This window comes from Myotis myotis, unplaced genomic scaffold (genome assembly GCF_014108235.1).
Source record: "Myotis myotis isolate mMyoMyo1 unplaced genomic scaffold, mMyoMyo1.p scaffold_m19_p_3, whole genome shotgun sequence".
NCBI lineage: Eukaryota > Metazoa > Chordata > Mammalia > Chiroptera > Vespertilionidae > Myotis > Myotis myotis.
Window position 1 is genome coordinate 164,701,167 of NW_023416335.1, and position 24,866 is coordinate 164,726,032.

The following is a 24,866-nucleotide window of genomic DNA, read 5'->3' on the forward strand; positions in this document are numbered from 1 at the left end:
TAGATTCAACAGGACTTAGTGACGGACTCTATGGTGGTCAAAAAAGAAAGGGGAGATGTCAAGGGTAATTCTCATTTCTGATGTGAGAAATCAGGTGTATGCTGCTCCATTATACTGAGCAAGAAAGCCTTGTAGGAGGAGCATGTTTATGTGAAAATAACTAGTTCAATTTGGGATTCCTGTGAGAAAACCAGCCAGATATTGAAAGTTTACTATAGGATCTGAATCTAAGAAGAGATGTCGTTCGCATATAGAAAGCATCTTCAGCCTTAGAAATGAAAGCACGTACCATCCATTGAGTGGATGAAACACATAAAATAAAATGAGGAAAAGGTCTAGGACTGAACCTTGAGGCACTTCAACATTTAAAGATTAGGAGAGGAGTAAGAACCAGCAGAGAATGAGAAAAAAGAAAACACCACAAAAACTGTAGGAGGGAAACCCAGATAATGTAGAGTTTTTGAGGCCAAGGGAAGAAAGTGTCTCAAAAAGAGATAATAGTCAACTGTAACAAAACTTTCATAGGTCAACAAGAACTAAAAAGTGTCAAGTGAATTTAGCAACAAACATGGAGGGCATGTGGTTTTAAGGAGTGGTAGGAGCAGAATCCAGATTGGAATGAATTTAGGGATAAGTAGAAGGTGAAGAAATAGAAAAAAGTGGTAGACAACTCTTGTTTCCTACATAAGTTAGATACATGCAATAGAGTCTACAAGACTCCTTCCCATACACACACAAACACATACCATTCTCAAACCTAGATACATCTGCTTGTTTTATTTCTTCAATTAGATTGAAGACTCTAGTGAAAGGAGACCATGCTACTACCTCTGAATTCTAATAGTATTTAGAATGGTCCAGGGCTTACTATAGACACTCAGTACATTCTTATTGTATAAAAAAGTAAAATACTTTATTAAATACCTTTAAATTACCAACCATGATAATAGTTAGTGAAAAATATGCACAGACAGAAGCTGTTCATTTAATTCAATAAACATGTATATAACGTCTACTGTATGCTAGGCACTTTGCCAGGTACTAGGATTCACATGTTAATGGAAGAGAGGTATAGACACACAAATGAATAATTTACTTATTTTTAATCCTCATTCAAGGATATGTTCATTGGTTTTCAGAGAGAAAGGAAGAGAGAGAGCCAGAGAGAGAGAGAGAGAAACAATGATGTGAGAGGGAAAAACTTCGTTGCCTCCTGCACGCACCCCAACGGGGATCAAAACTGCATCCTAGGCATGTGCCTGACCAGAGTGGAACCCGAGACCTTTTGGTGTACGCCATTACCCTCCAATCAATGGAACCACAGTGGCCAGGATCGTGAAAAAATAATTTAAATTCCACAATATTATGAATGGGAAAAAATGTTTTATGCTAATCTTACTGTGAACAAGAATGAATCCATTAGTGGAATATTTTATGTAAATTGGCAGTAAAGATAAGTAAACTAGTAAAAAAAAAAATTTTTTTTTTTTGCCTCCCATAGTTTGCATGCAATTAAATAAGATGAGGAACAAAAATAAATTAGTTATTTCCCCTACTCTCCCATTTATATATTTAAGATTATCAGTGCTCATATGGTCTATTTGTGACCTAGATCTTATTGTTACTTATGCCCAGAGGGAGCAAAAAAAAAAAATCCTCATTTACATAAGGAACAGAATGGCTCTGAGATAGAATTACAAAGAATCAATTGCAAGAACCCTCCTCTCTTTTATTTAATTCTCAGCATAAATTGCACAAAGAATTGAAACTATTGGACAATAACATATTTTTTATATTGTAAAGAAAATAAAATTCAAGACTGTGCCTTTCATTCCCAAAAGATCTGTACACTTTACCATGGTCCAGCAGTGTCTAATTTATTTCATTATTAAAATTTTAAAAGAAATATTTTTAATGAGCTACTTAATTAATCTTTAAACTTGCCCATGACATTTAATTCTTATTTTTAGTAAATGTACTTCTGAGCTTAGAAAGAAGCATTCAAGTTGTTCTTAATTTCCCTGTCTTTTTACTGATACATACTTCTATTTGCTAAAGAAAGATAAGATGATGTTAAAGATTATTTTTCCTATGAATTACGCTAGAAGTAGATAAAGTAATCTGTACGTTGGGGCCCTCCCCCCTCCCAGGGAAGACTACTGAAGCAAATTAGAGTAAGTAAAGCAGAGCTGTGGATAGCAGGCTAGGAAATTACACGGCCACCATTGTAACACCACAACCTGTAGCCGCTGTCTTCAAGCCCCTCCCTCTCAGCCCAGTTCTGCTGGCCCACCCAGCAGGAATGAATGATCTCTGCAGAGCATTGTAAATGGTGCTGCAGACCCTAAAAATATGTCACTGAAAACCGAAGGGAAAATACAAATTTTCAACTTCGTGGCCATTACAAACCTCTTTACCTCTGAGATTGCATTAGCCATGTCAGGAGTACTCAGTCCCGTCTTATTCTGCATAGCCTATCCTTGTTGATAATGGAGCCTTTCCAAGTAGCAAAAGAATGTTACTGCAATCCATTTCCTAAGGGGTGAAAGCAAAGCCTTTTTGTCCCAAGAGGCAATTGAGCAACCACCAGTCTCTAGTTGAATAGCAACGGTGTGAGGCTGGCTACAGTTCCCACAGTTGCCTCTCAGAGTTTTACTGAATTCATATAAGATCCGTAAAAAAAGAAATGCAGTTATTGAGCTACCATCACACAGTTGTCTGTGGATGGAGGCAACATTACAAAATGGTCTTCCTTTTCCACTGTACAGTTCTCCTTTTTAATTTGGTGTTTCAGTTATTTTTCTCATTTCAGAAAACAGAACAATGTAAAATATAACTGCATGCACAGGTAGTATTAGCTTCTCAACTCAATTCTTTCTCCTTGTATTTTCTCAATTCTTTATCAGGAAACATGATTCATATTACATAGACTTCTGGTAAAGGAATATTTCTAGTAAACTCTTTAACTGCGGTATGTTCATTAGATCTTAATTATTGCCATGTTAAAATCACTTGTGTGCTTCCATATTTAGCATGGTTATTCTTTCCATCTTCCATTTTTGTTTAGCTATTTCGGGGGGGGGGGTAGCAAAAGAAGGTCTGAAAATAAATTACTGGAACCAGGGAAACCATTTTGGGTGGCTCTATTATTGAACCTTTAAAAAATCACATTTACCCAAGCCATTTTAAGCGTCATTCCCGTCGTCTCTGCTACTTTATTTTAAAGCAATTAGAAATGTTGAATCCTCACCGAATATGGTCGAGTTCAATATACTGTACTTTGACGGAGGAACTGGGAGTAATTTTCCATTAAATATTTCATCACAACACAAATTCTGCGATTAAGTGTTGGGAAAAAACCTTACATTGGTGATTTTAACTGTAGTTTGAGGTTAAAGCAACATAAAATCATCCAACCCCAGTTCTCTTTCTTCCTTTTTGCACTCCCCTTTCCAGCCCCACCCCACAATGGATGCTCGACTGTTTTTTCTCGGTCTCTTTGTCTGAAGGATGCAAACAGTCTATGGATGCTAGGAAAAAGGGGGTGGGGGAGAAATTACCTCATCCCATGTCGTTTGCACCAATCACAACTCTCCTGTCGTGGCTTCTCTGGGCAGATTGAGGGGTCTGGACCAACTGGAAAAGGCCCCAGCCCATCCCCATGGTGACTGCGTTGTATATAGGGAGCTGCATCCGCCCATGTGCCGCAGGTTCTCTTACATCGACCGCCTAAGAGTCGCGCTGTAAGAAGCAACAACAAGCTCTCCTCTTCCTCTTCGCCATCCGCTCGGCAGCCTCAAAGCAGCAACCATGGTAAGAATTTGTTTTCCCTGGTTCTTTGTGGCCGTTGGGTGGGGTCTATCTTCCAGGGTCTATTGGAAAATCTGAAGCCCCATTCCCTTTACGACTTCTTTGGTGAGGGGGTAGCCTTACGCTTTGTTGGCAAGGTTAACCTTCGTCTACCCCAAATCCTGGAGCCGGCCGCCGCCGCAGTGCGGAGCGCACCAGCCCAGCAAGAACTGCGCCCAGGGCGCCGCAGAACCGCGGGGGAGAACAAAGGCGACGTGGAAGGGTTTTTGTTATCTGAGCCTTTCCAAACTACAGCAGCCCATCTGTTGGCGATGAAAGGGTCTAGGGCAGGGAAAGAGATCGCGGCGTCTCCTGCTTGGCCGCCGTGTATGTATACACTGTATTCGTGCGACTCCGAGAGGCTCTTTTCTTCCTCGCGTGTTTCCCGAGGGGCTGGGAGAGGAGGAGTCGCCCAAAAGACCAGGGGTCGGTGGGTGTATGCTGGGGGCAGAGAAGGACTGGGACAGAGCGGAGCCTTGGGTTAGTTAAAAAAAAAAAGTTCCCTCGCTGGTTAGTCGGCATTTTAGAAAGATACCCGTATATTAATGGGGGAAAGTGGTTAGTTCCTGTTGGTGCCGGCGTCAGGGCGGCGCAGGGGCGTTGTTTGTTTCTGGCTTCTCTGGCCTTGGAGCCACTAGGCGGGGTTCACTCTTGCTAAACCTCTTCTGTCAAGAGAAGACTTAGTAAAAAGTCTTTCATCATTGCAGAACTGTAGGCGTTAAAAGGCTTTTCATTCACTGCTAAAATTTATTAGATGAAATAGTTTTACTTGAGGAGCAAAATCACAATTCACTTGACAAGCCCTTTAAAGTCTTGCCTTTGGCTACCCCACCCTGACTGACGAGAGAGAGAGAGAGAGAGAGAGAGAGAGAGAGAGAGAGAGAGAGAGAGCGCGAGCCGCATGTTCAATGAGAAAGACCAGTGTGTGAGTGAGCCAGGGTACCCCAATGTTCAGGACCCAGGGAAACGCCCTTCCCTGCCCCTCCCCCCCCCCCATGTCAGTGAAGAGACAATGGACAGACAATAGAAGTTGTAGCCATAAAGACCATAGAGAAGAAAATACCTATTGAATGTGATTAGTATGAACATTTTACGGTGAGTAGAAAAATCTCAATGAAAATAGGTACTATTTTGTTTTTAAAATATATATTTCATTATTCTTTCACTGGGTTCTTTGTTTGGTAGCTTCTCATGTGATATTTGTTTCTAATTTAGGAACTGTTTTAAAGAAACTCATAAAAAATAAAGATACTCATAATTTTTCAGTTTTTTACAGTGGACAAAATTCTGGAGAAACTTTTTTTAAAAGTAATGAAATTGCTGCAGACAAAGAAGAATTATACTCTGTGTCCAGCTGTCTTTTGTTCGAATGCATCTTCATTAATTCATTTCAATTTAGACATATGGTCCTAGCCTGGCTCAGAGGAGGAAAACTGGCAGAATGGCACAATGAGATCATGTAGGCAGTTTCTGGAAATAGAGCTTGCTCTGTTAAATAATGTAGCAGACAGTACAGGCTAGCACCAGGCACCACAAATTCAGCAAGGCAGGAGTCAGCCCTTGCAGAGCTTCCAACCCCCTGGTACAGATGGATTCTGCAGATAGTCTGCAGAAGGGTGTGGCTTCTAGCCTCAGCTGCAGTGCAGATGTCCATGTTGAAATACTAAATCATATTTAGAAGAAACTCTTATCTTTATTTAAAGGGGAAGGTGGTAGTAATATTGATTCCAATTAATGATTTGATTTTAAATCATTTAATTAACTTCATTTTATAAAATCTGTGCTTTGAATATTTTTTAAATATGGAAAATTTATTTAAGCATGCCTGTGGGAACAATGGACTTGCACCATATGCTAAACAGTGCAACATTATTCAGGCCACACCCATATGCAGCATTTGTAGCAGGTGCTTTCTTTAAAATCATTTTTATCATATTAGGGATATGACCACTGATAAATCTGAAGACAACCTGTATGTTACTAGAAATATTTTTTTAAATCTACTGAAAATTCAAAATGCTACCACAACCTAATATTACAATTTTTCTTGTTTCCTTTTAACAGCGTGAGTGCATCTCCATCCATGTTGGTCAGGCTGGTGTCCAGATCGGCAATGCCTGCTGGGAGCTCTACTGCCTGGAACACGGCATCCAGCCCGATGGCCAGATGCCAAGTGACAAGACCATTGGCGGGGGAGATGACTCCTTCAACACCTTCTTCAGTGAGACGGGCGCTGGCAAGCATGTGCCCAGGGCAGTGTTTGTAGACCTGGAACCCACAGTCATTGGTGAGTTGATCCCGGGTCTGGGACAGGAGGTGTGTCCTGGGGGCTCTGTTGAGGCCTTGGGATTGAGCAGGCTGTGCAGGTTGTTAGTGATGGGCGGCTGCTTTGTTTCCTTTTTGCAGATGAAGTTCGCACTGGTACCTACCGCCAGCTCTTCCACCCTGAGCAGCTGATCACAGGCAAGGAAGATGCTGCCAATAACTATGCCCGTGGACACTACACCATTGGCAAGGAGATCATTGACCTGGTCCTGGACCGAATTCGGAAACTGGTATGTTTCTTCTCAAGAATAAAGAAATTAATGAGCCCAAGGAAGACATTTAAAGTATGCCCTTTTTTTTTTCAAACACAGAATTGAAATGTAATAAAGAGTGGTAGATGAATTATTCATTGTTTGTTAAAACATGAATTATTTGAAATCATTTCATAAATTTTAATTTTTGAAATCATTTCATAAATATTTTTAATGAAGAAATGCTGAGTTCTTCCAGAAAGGCCTACATTTTTTTTTAAGTGTTTCCTGTCAAAATAAGATTTATATCATTGGAATGTATGAAAAGTGAAAATACATCACAAAAAGCAATAACTATGTTTCCTCTATTCTTTTCTACAGGCTGACCAGTGCACAGGCCTTCAGGGCTTCTTGGTTTTCCACAGCTTTGGTGGGGGAACTGGTTCTGGGTTCACCTCCCTGCTGATGGAACGTCTCTCCGTCGATTATGGCAAGAAGTCCAAGCTGGAGTTCTCCATTTACCCGGCCCCCCAGGTCTCCACAGCTGTGGTTGAGCCCTACAACTCCATCCTCACCACCCACACCACCCTGGAGCACTCTGACTGTGCCTTCATGGTTGACAACGAGGCCATCTATGACATCTGTCGTAGAAACCTCGATATTGAGCGCCCAACCTACACTAACTTGAATAGGTTGATAGGTCAAATTGTGTCCTCCATCACTGCATCCCTCAGGTTTGATGGAGCCCTGAATGTTGATCTGACTGAATTCCAGACCAACCTGGTGCCCTATCCCCGCATCCACTTCCCTCTGGCCACATATGCCCCTGTCATCTCTGCTGAGAAAGCCTACCATGAGCAGCTTTCTGTAGCAGAAATCACCAATGCGTGCTTTGAGCCAGCCAACCAGATGGTGAAATGTGACCCTCGCCATGGTAAATACATGGCTTGCTGCCTGTTGTACCGTGGTGACGTGGTCCCCAAAGATGTCAATGCTGCCATTGCCACCATCAAGACCAAGCGTACCATCCAGTTTGTGGACTGGTGCCCCACTGGCTTCAAAGTTGGCATTAACTACCAGCCTCCCACTGTGGTCCCTGGTGGAGACCTGGCCAAAGTACAGCGAGCTGTGTGCATGCTGAGCAACACCACAGCTATTGCTGAGGCCTGGGCTCGCCTGGACCACAAGTTTGACCTGATGTATGCCAAGCGTGCCTTTGTCCACTGGTACGTGGGTGAGGGCATGGAGGAAGGAGAGTTTTCTGAGGCCCGTGAGGACATGGCTGCCCTTGAGAAGGATTATGAGGAGGTTGGTGTGGATTCTGTTGAAGGAGAGGGTGAGGAAGAAGGAGAGGAATACTAAATTTAAAATGTCACAACGGTGCTGCTTTTACAGGGAAACTTATTCTGTTTTAAACATTGAAAAGTTCTGGTCTGATCAATTTATTTGTATGTAGAGCAGTGTACACTCTCATATACAATTACTGGCCTATGCTTTAAAACACAATGCTTTGTTACAGATCCAAATTGTCAATTTCTCTGATGGGTTTGAATAAAGTATTCCCTGTCTTAAATGAGTTCAGACTTGTGTTTTCTATTTGGGTGTCTGAAAATATTTATGTACTTATTTAGTATGTTGAATAGAAAGGATAAATGTTGACTGATATATACATATATTACAAAGTGACTTTATTTCAAATTATATTCATGTATTATAAATTATAAAATATATATCTAATATTATAAATAATATCCATGCTATTTTTAATTTTGACTACATTCTAATAGTTACTTAAAATGCTAGTACTTTTGACAATTGACATTTGCTAATACACAGCCAATGTCTGATTGGTTGCTGAGTTTCATACAACTAACATAAAATGGTGAGTGTCCAAATGCATCATCAGGTCTTACAAGCTTATTTTCATACCCCCTACTTGGCATGTGTCTAGTGCTATCATGCTTCCTCTGTCTGGGTTTGCAAAAGAAGTCTGCTCTCCAAGCAGTTTTCCCCTATGCTCTACCTAGTTCTTTCTTTTTCCAAACTTATTTGGAATGTGACAATGGAAAATCTTTATAAATTTATTCTCTCTATGTGCTCTCCCAGGAGCACGCCCTTGCCTTTCTCTTTCCCTTGCCCCTCCTTCCTAAATGCCCCCCCCCCCCCCCGCCCCGCATTTTACCATTAGGTTCCTCACTCCCAAACTCCAAGGGCTCTTCCTTACTTCTATAACTTGTCTCCTAAGCCCATTTCTCCTAGGAGTTACTTTATCTCTAGTTTACCCAATAGATGTTCTCTTACCAAAAAAAATTTTTATTCACTCTAATGTGTTAATTATTTATCTGAATTTTAGCTCTCCAAAGATATTCTTACTTTAATATGGGTCAATCACTTCAAAGAATAAAACTCAGTGCAATTGTAGGCATCAGCACCAACATGGTAAGAGAAACCGTTTTGGACAAATGTTTTCTTCAACAATAGAGTTCACCTGCTAGTCCAACTGACCAAAAGGCTAAGGATCCAGGATAACAAATTGTCTTGTGCTATCATGTTACCTTGTTCTGGTAAAACATCCCGTGGTGATAAAATTTTGTTTTGTTTGTTTTAGTATCAATAGCCTATTTATCTTTCCTTTGACACTGCCAACTAAGGGGCGTAATACCATTGTAGTTACTGGAATCTGAGTTTAATGTAAGTTAATGGAAATACAGTCATGTGCCACATAACATTTCAGGCAGTAACAAACTCATATAAGACAGTGGTCCCATACATAATGAAGCTGAAAAATTCCTGTCACCCAGTAATGTAGCCATTGTAGCATTCTAGCATACCACATTACTCATGTTTGTAATGATGCTGGTGTAAATTTACTGAACTGCCAATTGTATAAAAGTACAGCACACACAATTGTGTACAGTCCATAATACTTGATAATAAACCATGTTACTAGTTTATTTACTATACTTTTTTCATCCTAATTCATTAGTAATTACTCAGTAATTTCAAGAACTAGATTAGCAGAATGACTTTCAGTACACCGAATCAAGCTCTGCTTTTCCAGACCAGTGTGCTCCTTTTTCTCCATAGAGGTCGCTAGACAGAAGTGGGGTTTTTTTTTGTTTGTTTGTTTTTTTATATTTTATTGATTTTTTACAGAGAGGAAGGGAGAGAGATAGAGAGTTAGAAACATCGATGAGAGAGAAACATCGATCAGCTGCCTCCTGCACATCTCCCACTGGGGATATGCCCGCAACCCAGGTACATGCCCTTGACCGGAATCGAACCTGGGACCCTTCAGTCCACAGGCCGACGTTCTATCCACTGAGCCAAACGGGTTTCGGCAGAAGTGGGTTTCTTAATATTACCACCCTGTTGCTGTATCTCTCCTCCAAGTGATTGGAAAGAAACATCGATGTGTGAGAGAAACATTGATGGGTTACCTTCCTGTACATACTCCAACTGGGGACTGAACCTGCAGCCTAGATATGTGCCCTGACTGGGACTCTAACCTGAAACCTTTTTGGTGTATGGGGTGACATTCCAACCATCTGAGCCATCCAGCTAGAGCTGCTCAGCAGTTTTTATTAGAAGCCAATGCAAATATATCTGACGAACAAAAAATAAAAGTCCTCATTCAGATAAAAAAAATAACAATGTAGAAAGTAGATCAAGTGGAAGTTTTTTTAAAAAAATGTTTTTATTGATTTCAGAGAGGAAGGGAAAGGGAGAGAGAAATAGAAACATCAATCATGAGAGAGAATCATTGATAGGCTGCCTCCTGCATACCCCCTACTGGGGATAGAGTCTGCAACCCCAGGCATATGCCCTGACCAGGAATCAACAGTGACCTTCTGGTTCATAAGTCGATGCTCAACCACTAAGCGATACTGACAAGGACAAATGTAAGCTTTTAATGAGCATTCCTAGAAACTAGCAAAATATAAGAAATATGATATGTATGCAATGATTTTTCATTGAATGGGTCAAGTGCAGGATAAAAGAGATACAAGTATAAAATCAAAGGGGAAAAGAGCTCTATGATCCTAATTTTAATTGAAAATAGTATGAATTTGCTATATATTTTCTATTATGAAAGAAAACCCCCCACATTTTATAGCTTTGTCCTTCACTGACAAGGCCTAGGACCACCGTAGCAATGAGTATCCCTAGCATTCAGATGGTTGTCTCTAAATACTATTTCCCACTAAAAAGAACCAGAATGTTTTAAGAGGAAAGACTGGTTCCAAGCTTGGAACAGGAAATATACAAGTTCAGCCTCAAATACTTTCTCATTCCAGAAAGCAAGGAAGATATCAAAAACTACAATAATATGTACAGGAGTCAAGTTGAAGGAGCTTTCATTGTGGTACAATAGTGAGTGCAATGGATTGAACCATATAAAATGTTAAAATCCATGAGCTCATTATATTTTGTGTTAGTTTCATTTAAACAACAATGGAAAACAGCATGGCAGCTACTTAAAAATATTAAATACAGAATTACCATATGATCCAGCAATTCCATTTCTGAGTATATATTCAAAAACTGAAAGCAGGGACTTGGACAGATATTTGTATGCCTATGCTCCTAGCAGCATTATTCACAATAGCCCGAGAGTGAAAGCAGTATCTATTAATGGATGAATGGATAAACAAAATGTGGTATATACATACAAAGTAATATTTTTTAAAAGTATATTTTCATTGATTTCAGATAGGAAGGGAGAGGGAGATGGAAACATCAATGATGAGAGAGAATCATTGATTGGCTTCCTCCTGCACACCCCCTACCGGGGATCAAGCCCACACCCTGGGCATGTGCCCTTGACCAGAATTGAACCTTGGGATCCTTCAGTCCACAGGCCAACACTGTATCCACTGAGCCAAACCGGCCAAGGGCAATATAATATTATTAATCCTTAAAAGAAAAGAAAATCTGACACATGCTACAACATGGATAAACTTTGAAAACATTCAGCTAAGTGAAATAAGCCAAACACAAAAGGACATATGTTGCCTGATTCTACTTATATGAGGTACCTAGAATAGTCAAATTAATATAGACACAAAGAATAGTTTACCAGGGGCTGGATAATAGGAAGTTACTGTTTAACAGTTACAAATTTTCAGTTTTGAATTATGAAAAAGTTCTGGAGATGAATAGAGGTGATTATTGCAAAACAATGCAAATGTACTTAATGATACTGGATTGTACACTTAAAAAAGGGTTAAAAGTGATAAATTTTATGTTATGAACATTCTACCACAATTTGAAAAACAAACAAGCAATAAAAGCATAAATCAAGAACTTAAAAAATAGTTACCTTTTGTAGGGAATATTCAAATACAAACTTTGAATGTATTTGTTGGATCATTTTACTATAAAAACATGTAACTGCATTATAAAATTATAATAAAGAATTAAATCAAGCCGAAACCGGTTTGGCTCAGTGGATAGAGCATCGGCCTGCGGACTGAAAGGTCCCGGGTTCGATTCCGGTCAAGGGCATGTACCTGGGTTGTGGGCACTTCCCCAGTGGGGGATGTGCAGGAGGCAGCTGATCGATGTTTCTCTCTCATTGATGTTTCTAACTCTCTATCTCTCTCTCTCTTCCTCTCTGTAAAAAATCAATAAAATATATTTAAAAAAAAAAAAGAATTAAATCAAGGTGGAAAAATATCTCTAAAAATTAAGCCATATGAAACAAATGAATCTAACCTAATATCAAGTTAGTGACTTAAAGTCAGAGAAAGACAAGTGTCACATCATTTCACTCATATGTGGACTCTAATTAACAAAATAAACTGATGAACTGAATGGATCCAGAGACATGGAAGCATGGTACAGAGGGAAGGCGGGGGAGGGTGGGTGGGAAGTAATCAACCAAAGACCTTGTATGCATATATGCAAAACCCATGGACCATGGATGCAGACAGTGGGGTGGTGAGGGCTTGGGATGGGGGTGGGGGTGGGCTAGAGGGGATCAATAGGGGGGAAAAGGGGACATATGTAATACTTCCAACAATAAAGATTTTTTTTTTTAAAGTTAGTGACTCGCCCTAGCCAGTTTGGCTTAGTGGATAGAGCATCAGCCTGTGGACTGAAAGGTCCCAGGTTCGATTCTGGTCAAGGGCACATGCCTGGGTTGCAGGCTCAATCCCCAGTAGGGGATGTGCAGTAGTCAGCCAATCAATGATTCTCTCTCATCATTGATGTTTCTATCTCTCTCCCTCTCCCTTCCTCTCTGAAATCAATAAAAATATATATTTTAAAAAGATATCCAACCCTAATTGGTTTGGCTCAGTGGATGGAGCGCCGGCCTGAGGACTGAAGGGTCCCAGGTTCGATTCCGGTCAAGGGCATGTACCTTGGTTGCGGGCACATCCCCAGTAGGAGGTGTGCGGGAGGCAGCTGATCAATGTTTCTCTCTCATCAATGTTTCTGACTCTGTCCCTCTCCCTTTCTCTCTGTAAAAAAAATCAATAAATATATATATATATATATATATATCTTTATTGATTATATATGTATCTTTATTGGTGATAGATAGATAGATAGATAGATAGATAGATAGATAGATATAGATATCCAAAAAACATATATAAAGTGCCTAGGGATAAAACTGCAAGACATAAGGATAAAAATGGGAAAGATGCATTTTAAATACATTTCTACATGCTACTAGCAAAGTCTGTTCAGACAAGTCGTTTTATTTTTTAAATATGCCTTTAATGATTTTAGAGAGAGGAATGGAGAGGGGCAGAGAAATAGAAACATTGATGACAGAGAAACATTGATCGCTGTTTCCTGCACGCCCCCCCACAGGGAATCGAGCCCACAACCTGGGCATATGCCCTGATCAGGAATCAAACCAATGACCTCTTGGTTCATGAGTCGATGCTCAACCACTAAGCCACACCAGCCAGGCGACAAGATGCATTTTAATACAACTTTATTGGAAAAGCACTAAAGCACACCTAAACAAATGGAATTATTATATGCATTCCATGGGTTGGAAGAGTAATCTCATAAAAATTCAGTTCTCAAATTGATCTGTAAATTCAATGCAATTCAAATCAAAATCACAAAAGACTTTGTGTATGCATGTGCATGTGCACATGCCAGGAAAGCATGCACTTGACAAGAGAATATGTCATAGATGACACCATACCAGAGGATTTAAAAAAATATATAGAATGAACAGAGTCCCTGTGGACTACTTTGTATAATACAGGGAATAATGTCCTCATGGGACAAAGTGCTTGGGGTGTCAGCTCTCTTAGAGCAAGCCTCCTCCATCCTTCAGGTTTGGGTAGATATCACTTACAATGATACTTCGTTTATTTAGACATTATACTACAAACTGCCTTTCTCTGTCCTGATAAGAAAGCTGAAAGAGATCCTGGTCCAGGCCGGCGGAGCGGCTGACTCGTGCCCCGTGGGGTCTGCGCTTGGTCCCGTGAGCAGGGGCCCCGGTCGCTCGAAACCCCGCATCGTCCGGCGGTCAGTGGCCGAGCGGAGAGGACGCTGGCCGGGAAGGGAGCGCCCACGAAGCCGGAGCCGCAGTAGGAAGTTAGCTCCCCCGCTCCCACCCCAGGCTTCCCGACTTGCCCCCACGACTGGAAACCCAGCCTGTATCTTTCCTTGGAAATGCCCTTGTAAAGATTTATAAGAACAAAAAGAAAAAGGTAACAAGTAACAGTTCTTTTTTAATGATTTGTAACCATCCTCCCACCAGGACTTTACTTTAAAAAATAATGCTTTCAGCTCTAGCTGGCTTGGCTCAGTGGGGATAGAGCGTCAGCCTGCGGACTGAAGGGTCGCGGGTTCGATTCCGGCCAAGGGTACATGCCTGGGTTGCAGGCTCGTTCCCCAGTAGGGGGCGTGCAGGAGGCAGCCGATCAATGACTCTCTCTCATCATTGCTGCTTCTAATGTTTCTATCTCTCTCCTTCCTCTCTGAAATCAATAAAGAAATGTATTTAAAAAAAAAAAAAAAAAAGAAAGCTGAAAGAAAAGAATATTTACTACTCAGGAAGCTAACTACAGATCCTTTTTATCTGGCCAACTAGGCTAAGATGAAGGACTTAAGATTAAATTTGATCATGTCTCTTCTCTATGTTAAGTTCCAGATTCTGTTACTCTTGACAGATCATATAAAGAGATAAGGACTCTTTTTTGTCAAACTGTTATGCTACAGAGTCTACCTTTAGCATTCTGGAATGTAGCCCCTTAATTCCAAGACTTGGCTAACTGCAAAATACTTATACTGTAATATGATTTAGAGGATTAAAAAGAACCATAAATATGTGTACTAATGGATTTTTGTTAGTTCATAAATTATTCCTGTATTAATTAAATAAGCTATTAAGATCATCTTACTAGCCCTAGCTGGTTTGGCTCACTGGATAGAGCATCAGGCTGGAAACTGAAGGGTTCCAGGTTCGATTCCGGTCAAGGGCATGTACCTTGGTTGCAGGCACATCCCCACTAGGGGGTGTGCAGGAGGAGCTGATCGATGCTTCTCTCTCATCGATGTTTCTAACTCTCTATCCCTCTCCCTTCCTCTCTGTAAAAAATCAATAAAATGTATTTTTTTAAAAATGATCATCTTACTAGCTTTATATTAATTTAACCAATAACCATATACATTGTACAAATTATCTAATTAGTTAGAAAACCACAGCTCTTGGATCTAGTTTTTTCTTTGGAAACTTGAAAATTATAAATAAATAAATGTCTTTAAAAGATTCATAATCAGCCAAAACCGGTTTGGCTCAGTGGATAGAGCGTCGGCCGGCGGACTGAAAGGTCCCAGGTTCGATTCCAGTCAAGGGCATGTACCTGGGTTGCGGGCACATCCCCAGTGGGAGATGTGCAGGAGGCAGCTGATCGATGTTTTTCTCTCATCGATATTTCTGACTCTATCTCTCTCCCTTCCTCTCTGTAAAAAATCAATAAAATATATTTTTTAAAAAAAAGATTCACAATCAACTATAATGCCAAGTCTTGTTTTTCTGCAACATATAGTATAAGTCTATTTACATAAAATTATGTATGTATATGCATAGAAAGATATCTAAAAGCATCTTTAACAGTATTTTTACTAATGATGGGATTTCAGGTAAATTTTACTTTCATTATAACTTTTTAGGCTGTCTGAATTTTCTAGAATATGTAAAACAAAGGAAATGGAAAGTATTTTGTAATATGTATTTTTATTGATTTTAGAGAGGAAAGGAGAGGGAGAGAGAGAGAAACATCAATTATGAGAATCATTGATTAGCTGCTTCCTGCACGCCCCACACTGGGGATTGAGCCCACAACCTGGGCATGTGTCCTGACCAGGAATCGAAGCATGACCTCCTGGTTCATAGGTCGACACTCAACCACTGAGCCACGCTGGCCAGGCAGGAAATTTTTTTTTTTTTTTTAAGGATGAATTTCTCTGATTTGACCTTAAAGGCCTATTTATACTAGCTATATAGGCTGGATGTAAAAAAAAATCCAGGATATTCCTTAATGATGCACTCTATTAGTTTTACAAGTCTATTTATACCTAATGTTGCATGTTCTAGATGACACTTGCAGTTAACCTCCCCAAATCATTATTTTATAAATCATTTTGTGGCAATGAGTCAGGAAGCAATTTCTGCAAAAGCATACATTAAAGGTGCTAAGCAAATGTCTCACCTGCAACCTTGAATCTGAGCAATTCTCATTCTTTCCTTTTTTTTTTGGTAAAGAGCAAAAATCTTAATTTTATCAAGAGTGTATGATTTAGGCAATGTAAGTCAATAGCACCAACTTTAGGAATACTCCAATGCAGCTGAAATTTTCTTTTGATGACTTCTCACATTCTTATTCAGCACTTCACTTTCCGGTACTGACCATTCTCAACCCTTTTCCATGCCCTACTATATCCCATTTTGTTTCTTTACTATTAATTTCTACCAATAGTCCACTAGTATCTGTAAAAATAGTGGTTGATTACTTAAGATATCATCTTTCCCTAAAGTATTGGTATTTTATACAGGGAAGTTTTGGGAACTAAAGATTGGACTTTTTTGTTGTTAATCCTCACCCAAGGATATTTTCCCATTGTTTTTCAGAGAGAGTGGAAAGCAGGTAGGGAGGGAGAGAGAGAGAAACATGGATGTGAGAGATTGGTTCCCTCCCACACACACCCCAACTGGGCCAGGGATGGAACCTGCACCCCATACCCTTAACCAGAAATTGAACTGTGATCCTTTGGTATATGGGCCAATGCTCTAACCACTGAGCACACTGGCCAGGGTAAGATTGGACTTTTATTTTTTTATTTTTTATTTTTTTAATATATTTTATTGATTTTTTACAGAGAGGAAGGGAGAGAGATAGAGAGTTAGAAACATCAAACATCGATGGGAGAGAAACATCGATCAGCTGCCTCCTGCACATCTCCTACTGGGGATGTGCTGCAACCCAGGTACATGCCCTTGACCGGAATCGAACCTGGGACCTTTCAGTCCGCAGGCCGACGCTCTATCCACTGAGCCAAACCGGTTTCGGCAAGATTGGACTTTTAAAGGAATCATCAGGAAAAGACTATTTCAAGCACCATCTAAGGCAGAGCAGATGATATTTTGGGTAGCTATTTTAAGTATCCTGAGCTATTAAATTCAAAGTACACAGTGATAGACTAATAGCCACTCTTCCTACCCCAAGGCTAACCCTGCCTCTCACACTTTATCTCTTGTTTTTATTTCTAATACTAGAGGCCTGGTGCATGAATTCATGCATGGGTGGGGTCCCTAGGCCTGGCAGGCGATCAGGGCTGATCAGGGCTGGGCTGATCTGGGCCTGCTGGTCAAAGGCAGGACAGGGGGAGGGACCATGGGCCGACTGGGACCTGCTGGCCGGGGGGAGAGACAGGGTGCGGGAGGTTGGCCACCAGCCTCTATGAGGGAGCTGGTCCTCAGCCCCCTTGGGAAAGGGGCTGCATCCACCGCCACCCACCCCCAGTTCCCTGACCCAGCCTGGGGCCAAAGGCTCCAATGGGGTCAGGAGAGGAGGCGACTGTTGCCGGACCAGGTGCAGAAGGTTGGCTGTGGGAGTGCACTGACTATCAGGGGGCAGCTCTTGCATTGAGTGTCTGCCCCTGGTGGTCAGTGAGCATCATAGCGACTGGTCCATGGGTCATTCCAGTCATTCGGTTGTAACGGTCATTTAGGCTTTTATATATAGACTAGAGGCCCGGTGCACAAAAATTTGTGCACTCGGGGGGGAGGGAGGGTCCCTCAGCCCGGCCTGTGCCCTCTCGCAGTCTGGGGCCCATCTGGGGGGTTGGGGCTCCGTACCCTGTCATGCACAGAGCAGGGCCAATCAGGGGGTTGGGGCGCTGCCCCCTGTCACGCACAGAGCAGGGCTCATCAGAGGGGTTGGGGCTCCATACCCTGTCACGCACACAGCAGGGTCAATCAAGGGGTTGGGGAGCTCCCCCCTGTCATGCACAGAGTAGGGCCGATAGGGGAGTTGGGGCACTGCCCCCTGTCACACTCAGGGCAGGGCGGATCAGGGGGTTGGGGCGCCACCACTGTCACACTCAGGGCAGGGCCGATGGGGAGGTTATGGCTCTACCCCATCACACACAGAGCAGGGCCTGTGGGGGGCGGGGGGTTGGGGCGCCGCCCTCTATCACCCACAGAGCAGGGCCGATCAGGTAGTTGGGGCGCTGCCACTCTCACACTCAGGGCAGGGCCAATGGGGAGGTTATGGCTCTACCCTGTCACACACAGAGCAGGGCCCGTGGCGGGGGGGGGGGGGGTTGGGGCGCCGCACCCTGTCACACACAGAGCTGCAGGACGATCAGGGGGTTGGGGAGCTCCCCCCTATCAGGCACAGAGCAGAGCTGATCAGGGGGTTGGGGCACCTTCCCCTGTCAGGAACAGAGCAGGGCGGATAGGGAGGTTGTGGCCCCGCCCCCTGTCACACACAGAGCCGCAGGGCAATCAGGGGGTTTGGGCGCTGCCCCCTGTCACACTGATCCCAGTGCCGGGAGGCCTCTCGGCTCCGCTGATCCCGGTGCTGGGAGGCATATTACCCTTTTACTATATAGAATAGAGGCCTGGTGCATGGGTGGGGCTAGCTGGTTTGCCCTGAAGGGTGTCCTGGATCAGGGTGGGGGTCCCCACTGGGGTGCCTGGCCAGCCTGAGTGAGGGGATGATGGCTGTTTGTAGCTGGTCACACACCCTTCAGGGTGGGGGTCCCCACTGGGGTGCCTGGCCAGTCTGGGTGAGGGGCTGAGGGCTGTTTTCAGGCCGACTGAAGTTCCCAACTGCTCCTTTCTTTCTTTTTTTTTTTTATTCTGGGCCAGCTTTAGCTCTGGCTCCAGCTCTGAGGCTTCTGCCGCTGAAAGAAGGTATCTGGTTTGTTTCGGTTCTATAATTGAAACACTGTATAACTCCAGCTCTGAGATCCCGGGCTCACTGAAAGCAGGTTTCTGGGGTTTTGTTTATCTTCTATATTTGTTACAATGTTTCTTAAACTGCAGGCTCAGAGGCCGGCAAAGCAGGCGGGGAACGTTGGTTTCCTCCGTCACTGAAGCAAGCAAGTCTCATGTTAGTTTCAAGCTGCCTGGCTGCCGGCCGCCATCTTGGCTGGCAGTTAATTTGCATATCGCCCTGATTAGCCAATGGGAAGGGTAGCGGTCGTACGCCAATTACCATGTTTCTCTTTTATTAGATAGGATAGAAAACATCTGTATTGAAATGTAATTCACATATATAATTCACCCATTTAAAGTGTACATATCAATGGTGTTTAGTATATTCACAGAGTTATGCAACCATCATCACAATCAATTTTAGAACATCTCATCACCCCCAAAAGAAACTCAGTCACCTAGGCAACCACTAGCCCTATGCAACCCCTAATCTATTTTCTGTCTCAATGGATTTGCCTATTCTGGACATTTCATATGGAATCATACAATATGCAGATTCTTTTGAGAGTATTACAGATGTTCCCCTTCCCCCTCCCCCCACTGCCTCCTCCACCTGGTTCATACCCAGCCCCAGGCCTTCACCACCCTATTGCTTGTGTCCATAGGTAATGCATATATGCATATAAAATCTTTGGTTAATCTCTTCTCGTCCCCCTCTTCCCCTTCCCTCTGAGATTGGTCAGTCTGCTCCATGTTTCCATGTCTCTGATTCTATTTTATTCACCAGTTTATTTTGTTCATTAGATTTCTTTTTCATTTATTTTGATTTTAGATTTAATTGTTGATAGGTATGGTATGTATGTATTGCCATTTTATTGTTCATATTTCTTCTTCTCCTCCTCCTTCTTCTTTTTCTTCTTCCTTTTCCTAAAGAACCAGAGGCTCAGTGCACAAAATTCGTGCACTTGGGGGGGTGGGGAGTCCCTCAGCCCGGCCTGCATCCTCTTGCAGTCCAGGAGCCCTTGCCGGCAGTTGGACATCCTTAGTGCTGCCATGGAAGTGGAAAAGGCTCCTGCCACTGCCACTGTGCTCACCAGCCGTGAGCCCGGCTTCTGGCTGGGCGGTGATCCCCCTGTGGGAGTGCACTGACCACCAGGGGGCAGCTCCTGTGTTGAGCGTCTGCCCTCTGGTGGTCAGTGTGCATCATAGAGACTGGTCGTTCCGCTGTTCGATTGATTTGCATATTAGTCTTTTATTATATAGGATACCATTCAAGATTTCATGTAATATTGGTTTGGTGGTGATAAACTTCTTTAGCTTTTTCTTGTCTGTGAAGCTATCTGACCTTCAATTCTAAATGCTAGCTTTACTGGGTAGAGTAATCTTGGTGGTAGATCCTTGCTATTCATCACTTTGAATATTTCTTGCTACTCCCTTCCGGCCTGCAAAGTTTCTGTCGAGAAATCAGCCAACAGTCGTATGGGCACTCCCTTGTAGGTAACTAACTGCTTTTCTCTTGCTGCTTTTAAGAGTCTCTCTTTGTCTTTAACCCTTAGCATTTTAATTATGATGTGTCTTGGTGTGGGCTTCTTTGGGCTCCTCTTATTTGGGACTCTGAGCTTCCTAGACTTGTAAGTCTATTTCTTTCACCATGTACGGGAAGTTTTCGGTCATTATTTTTTCAAGTAGGTTTTCAATATCTTACTCTCTTTCTTCTCCTTCTGGCACCCTCATAATGTGAATATTGGTACTCTGGAAGTTGTCCCAGAGGCTCTTTACACTATCTTCATATTTTTTTATTCTTTTTTCTTTTTGCTCTTCTGATTGGGTGATTTTTACTTCCTCATATTCCAACTTATTGATTTGATTCTCAGAATCCTCTACTCTACTGTTGAATCACTGTAAATTATTCTTTATTTCAGTTAGTGTATACTTAATTTCTAACGAATTGCCTTGAAGCTCTCATTAAGATATTTGAGCAACCTTATAACCATTGTTTTGAATTCTGTATCCAGTAGTTTGCTTGCTTCCATTTCTTTCATTTGTGGGATGTTTCTTTGTCTCCACACTTTGGCTGCTTCCTTGTGTTTGTTTCTATGTATTAGGTAGAGCTGCTTTGTTTCCTGGAATTGGTAGAGTGGCCTTGTGTAGTAGGTGTCTTGTAGAGCCGGGTGGCTCAGCCTCCCCAGTCACCTAAACTGGGCCCTCTAGGTGCACCCCTGTGTAGGCTGTGTTCACAGTCTTGTAGTTGAGCCTTGATTACTGTTGATGTCACTGGGAGGAAGTTACCTCCAGACCAATTGGCTATGAGGACTAGCTGTGACTACAGTGGAAGAGCTGCTGTGCAGGATGTACCCCTATGAAGCACGACTTGCTTCAGTAGGGCTTTGGTGCTCACTGAGTCTGCCCCTTGAGTGTGTCGCTTGTGGATGTGTAGAGTTGTAATCTGGTATGGTCTGAAGCTATCCACCAGGTGCACTGGCTCTGGGGCCTCCTGGGAAGTGCAAAGTCAGCGACTGCCTGTGGCAACCCAGCAGGAGCTACAGAGCAATCTGCAGATGGCTGCTACTTGTATTGGGCTTGGAAGTACTCAGGTGAGGCCCAGCTGTGAAACAAGGCAGGCTGGTGCTAGTGCTGAGTCTTGGGCCTCGTATTGATAGGTTTTGGGCATGCTGACACCAGCAGCTGCGTGTTTAAGAGATTGTAGAAAAGTCTGAAGCCTGATGGGACAAGCCATTCATATGGAAAAGCTGCTGCAAACAGCTTGGGTGGGGCTGCAAATTGGATTGGGTGGGGTCTCAGGGAATCAATCACCAGGGTGGAGCGAACAGTGAGGCCACACTGATGGAAACTCAAATATGGCTGCCAGTCAGCTCTGCAACAGAGGAGGTCCCAGCACAGGAACAATGACCTCTGGGAGCACACTCTCCTCTCCCCCACTCCCTCCTCCATCTGGGAGAAAGCTGCCTCTGATTTCCTGCCCCGATGCCAGACAATCCAGTTTCTCCCTGTATGTCCCTGGATCCCCCAAAGCAGCTTATCAACACTGGAGCTCAGAGGAAGTGGCACTGTGTAAGTTCACACACCAGCCCTTTAAGAGGACTGCCTGGGGCTCCAGGAGCCTCCATGTCACTTAGCCACAATCCCCGCTGGTTTTTATAGCCCAAAATTACGGGGACTTCTCTTCCCAGTTCTGGAACCCTGTGCTGGTGGGCTGGTATGCAGCTGAGACCCCTTGCTCCTCACAGGAGGCCTCTGTAGCTGAAATACCTCTCCTAAATGAAAAAAAGCCACACTGGGTGTTGGACAAGCCCGTTCTGTGCCTCCACCCTTTCTACCAGTCTCAATGTGCTTTCTTCTTTACTTCTCTAGTTGTATGACTTACTTTCAGCCAGATTTCAGGCATTTCTGAATTACGGTTTTTCTGTATTTTAGTTGTAATTTTGATGTGGTTGTGGGAGGCAGCAAGTACCAATGTTTACCTACACCGCCATCTTGATTCTCCTCCTATTAAGAGTCACAGCTTCTTTCATTTAACATAATGTTTTCAAGGTTCATCTATGCTGTAGCATATATCAGTACTTCATTTCTTTTTATTACCAAATAATATTCCATCATATGAACATACAACATTTTCTTTACCCATTCATCATTTGACGGACTTTGGGAGTTGTTTCCACTTTTCAGCTATTATAAATAATGCTGTGAAGGATAAAAGAATTTGCCACCCCAAAACATGCCTCTTTGGATTCTTTTGAACTGAAGATAATTGAGAAGAAGCAGATAAAATAAAAAAATAAAAAATTCTCTGCCCTCCCCCTATTTGCCTAACAGCAGGATATAGATTTGTACATAAGTTAGTCACTAACAACTCTAAACCTTTATCAGCCCAGACACAATACCAGAGGACTTCACATAGCAAACCTGACTGATTAGATGTTATCTTCCCTTAGTTCCCCATATATTTGCCATCCTACAATCTGCCTCCCCTAGATAATCAAGGTCCTTTCCTTTACCTTGTCATTTCTCTAAAAAATTTGTCCCTTTGATAAAATGCTATATAAGCCCAAGTTTTAACTAAACTTTTGAGTCACTATATATATGATATCTACATGTTCATAAATGTCTATTTGCTTTTCTCTTGTTAACCTGTCTTTTGTTACAGAGGCCCTCCCCCCAAGAACCTAGAAGGGTAGAAGAAAAAAATATTTACACACACAAACACACACACACGCACACAATGTGTGACTATGTTTTCATTTCTCTTGGATATATACCTGGGTTATAGGATAGCTAGCTCTATGCTTAATATTTTGTGGAATTGCCACGTTGATTTTCAAAGTGGTTGCACCATTTCCATTCCTACTAGTAGTGTATGAGAATTCCATTTTTTCCACATTCTCACTAAGAGTTGTTGTTATATGTCTTTTTGATAGTAGCCATCCTAATGTGTATGAAGTGATATCTTATTGGGGTTTTGATTTGCATTTCCCTGATGACTAAGGATGTTGAGGACCTTTCCATGTGCTTATTGGCCATTCATATATCTTCTTTGGAAAAGTGTACATTCAGGTTCTTTGTCCATTTTTTCTTTTTGCATTTTTAATATATTTTTATTGATTTCAGAGAGGAAGGAAGAGGGAGAGAGAAACATCAATGATAATTATGAGAGAATCATTGACCGGCTTCCTCTTGCGGACTGGTGCAATTATTACTAACTAGAGGCCCAGTGCACGAAATTCATGCACGGGGGGCGGGGGGTGTCCCTCAGCCCAGCCTGCATCCTTTCCAATCTGGGACCCCTCGGGGGATGTCTGACTGCCGGTTTAGTTAAACATCCCTCTCACAGTCCAGGACTGCTGGCTCCCAACCGCTCACCTGCCTGCCTGCCTGATTGCCCCTAACCGCTTCTGCCTGCCAGCCTGATCACCCCCTAACCACTCCCCTGCCAGCCCAATCAATGCCTAACTGCTCCCCTGCCAGCCCAATCGCCCCAACTGCCCTCCCCTGCCGGTCTGATCACTCCCAACTGCCCTCCCCTCCCTGCCTGTTCACCCCTAACTGCCCTCCCCTGCCAGCCTGGTTTCCCCTAACTGCCCTCCCCTGCAGGCCATCTTGTGGCAGCCATCTTTTGACCACATGGAGGCAGCCATCTTGTGCGAGGGTGTGATGGTCAATTTGCATATTACCTCTTTATTATATAGGATTGTTAGGGAAAAGGTAGTAATTATAATTCAGATCTCTCAGTTCTTTTTCAAGATTTTGAAGAAAGATTTGTCATGTGGAAACTCAAAAACTTTTTGATCCTTGGTGAGTCCACAATTTTAATTCTCTGCCCCACCCCCATATGTTCTCATATTAGGACCACCAAATCTCTATCCTATGGTGGTAGGTTGGGTGTCTTATTTTTGCTTAGTCTTAACTTCCCCAAAGAAACACTATTGTGCTATACAACATATTCTCTATACTCACCAGGGATCCAATGTACTTGTTATTTATTCCCCTGGAATGGGATTTTTACATCTGTGATAAAATGCAGGGATTTTCCCATCTTAGGTGTATTTTTAAGTAGAACATCTTATGCTGTTGCAAAAGAAAACAGCATTAACATGCCTTCTGTAGATGTGTTAAATGGGGTAAGGTATGTTTCTAATTTGTTACAAAGGGAAGAGTTAACTCTTAAAGAATCCTTATTTAATATTCTGAACCTGAAGTTTTGCCAGATGGGAAATTTAAATGCAGCACAATTTTCTTCCTAAGGCTGGTATATAGAAGAAACAGATTATCTATCTGCTTCCCCTACAGAATTACAAGTTGGTTGGTTGAACATATGCCAACATTCTTTATAACTTACATAACTCCAGCTGTACATATTTTGTATCTCCCAATTTATACTTTTTAGGGGTATTGAAGCTAATATAATCAGAGAGATATAGATTTCATTAATTCTTTTAAATTTTTACTTATTGGTTAGAGAGAGAGAGAGAGAGAGAGAGAGAGAGAGAGAGAGAGAGAGAGAGAGATTTGTTGTTCCACATTTTTATGCATTCATTGGTTGCTTCTTACATGTATGTGCC

At 42.4% G+C, this 24,866-nt stretch overlaps 1 protein-coding gene and 1 long non-coding RNA gene across 2 annotated transcripts in view; one reads left to right on the plus strand and one right to left on the minus strand.

Annotated features, from left to right (window-relative positions):
* Positions 1–3,689, minus strand: part of LOC118652040 — a 47,624-nt gene extending 43,935 nt beyond the window's left edge. Inside the window, exon 1 of the long non-coding RNA XR_004966415.1 lies at positions 3,561–3,689. This is a non-coding gene — a long non-coding RNA (uncharacterized LOC118652040). The remainder of the gene's footprint in view (positions 1–3,560) is intronic.
* LOC118652035 (tubulin alpha-1A chain) lies at positions 3,675–7,941 on the plus strand. Its single transcript, XM_036301856.1, has 4 exons — positions 3,675–3,813; positions 5,914–6,136; positions 6,256–6,404; positions 6,747–7,941. Exons 1-4 carry the CDS (start codon positions 3,811–3,813, stop codon positions 7,725–7,727), a joined length of 1,356 nt encoding a protein of 451 aa, XP_036157749.1. The 5' UTR covers positions 3,675–3,810; the 3' UTR covers positions 7,728–7,941.
* Positions 7,942–24,866: the final 16,925 nt, after the last annotated feature.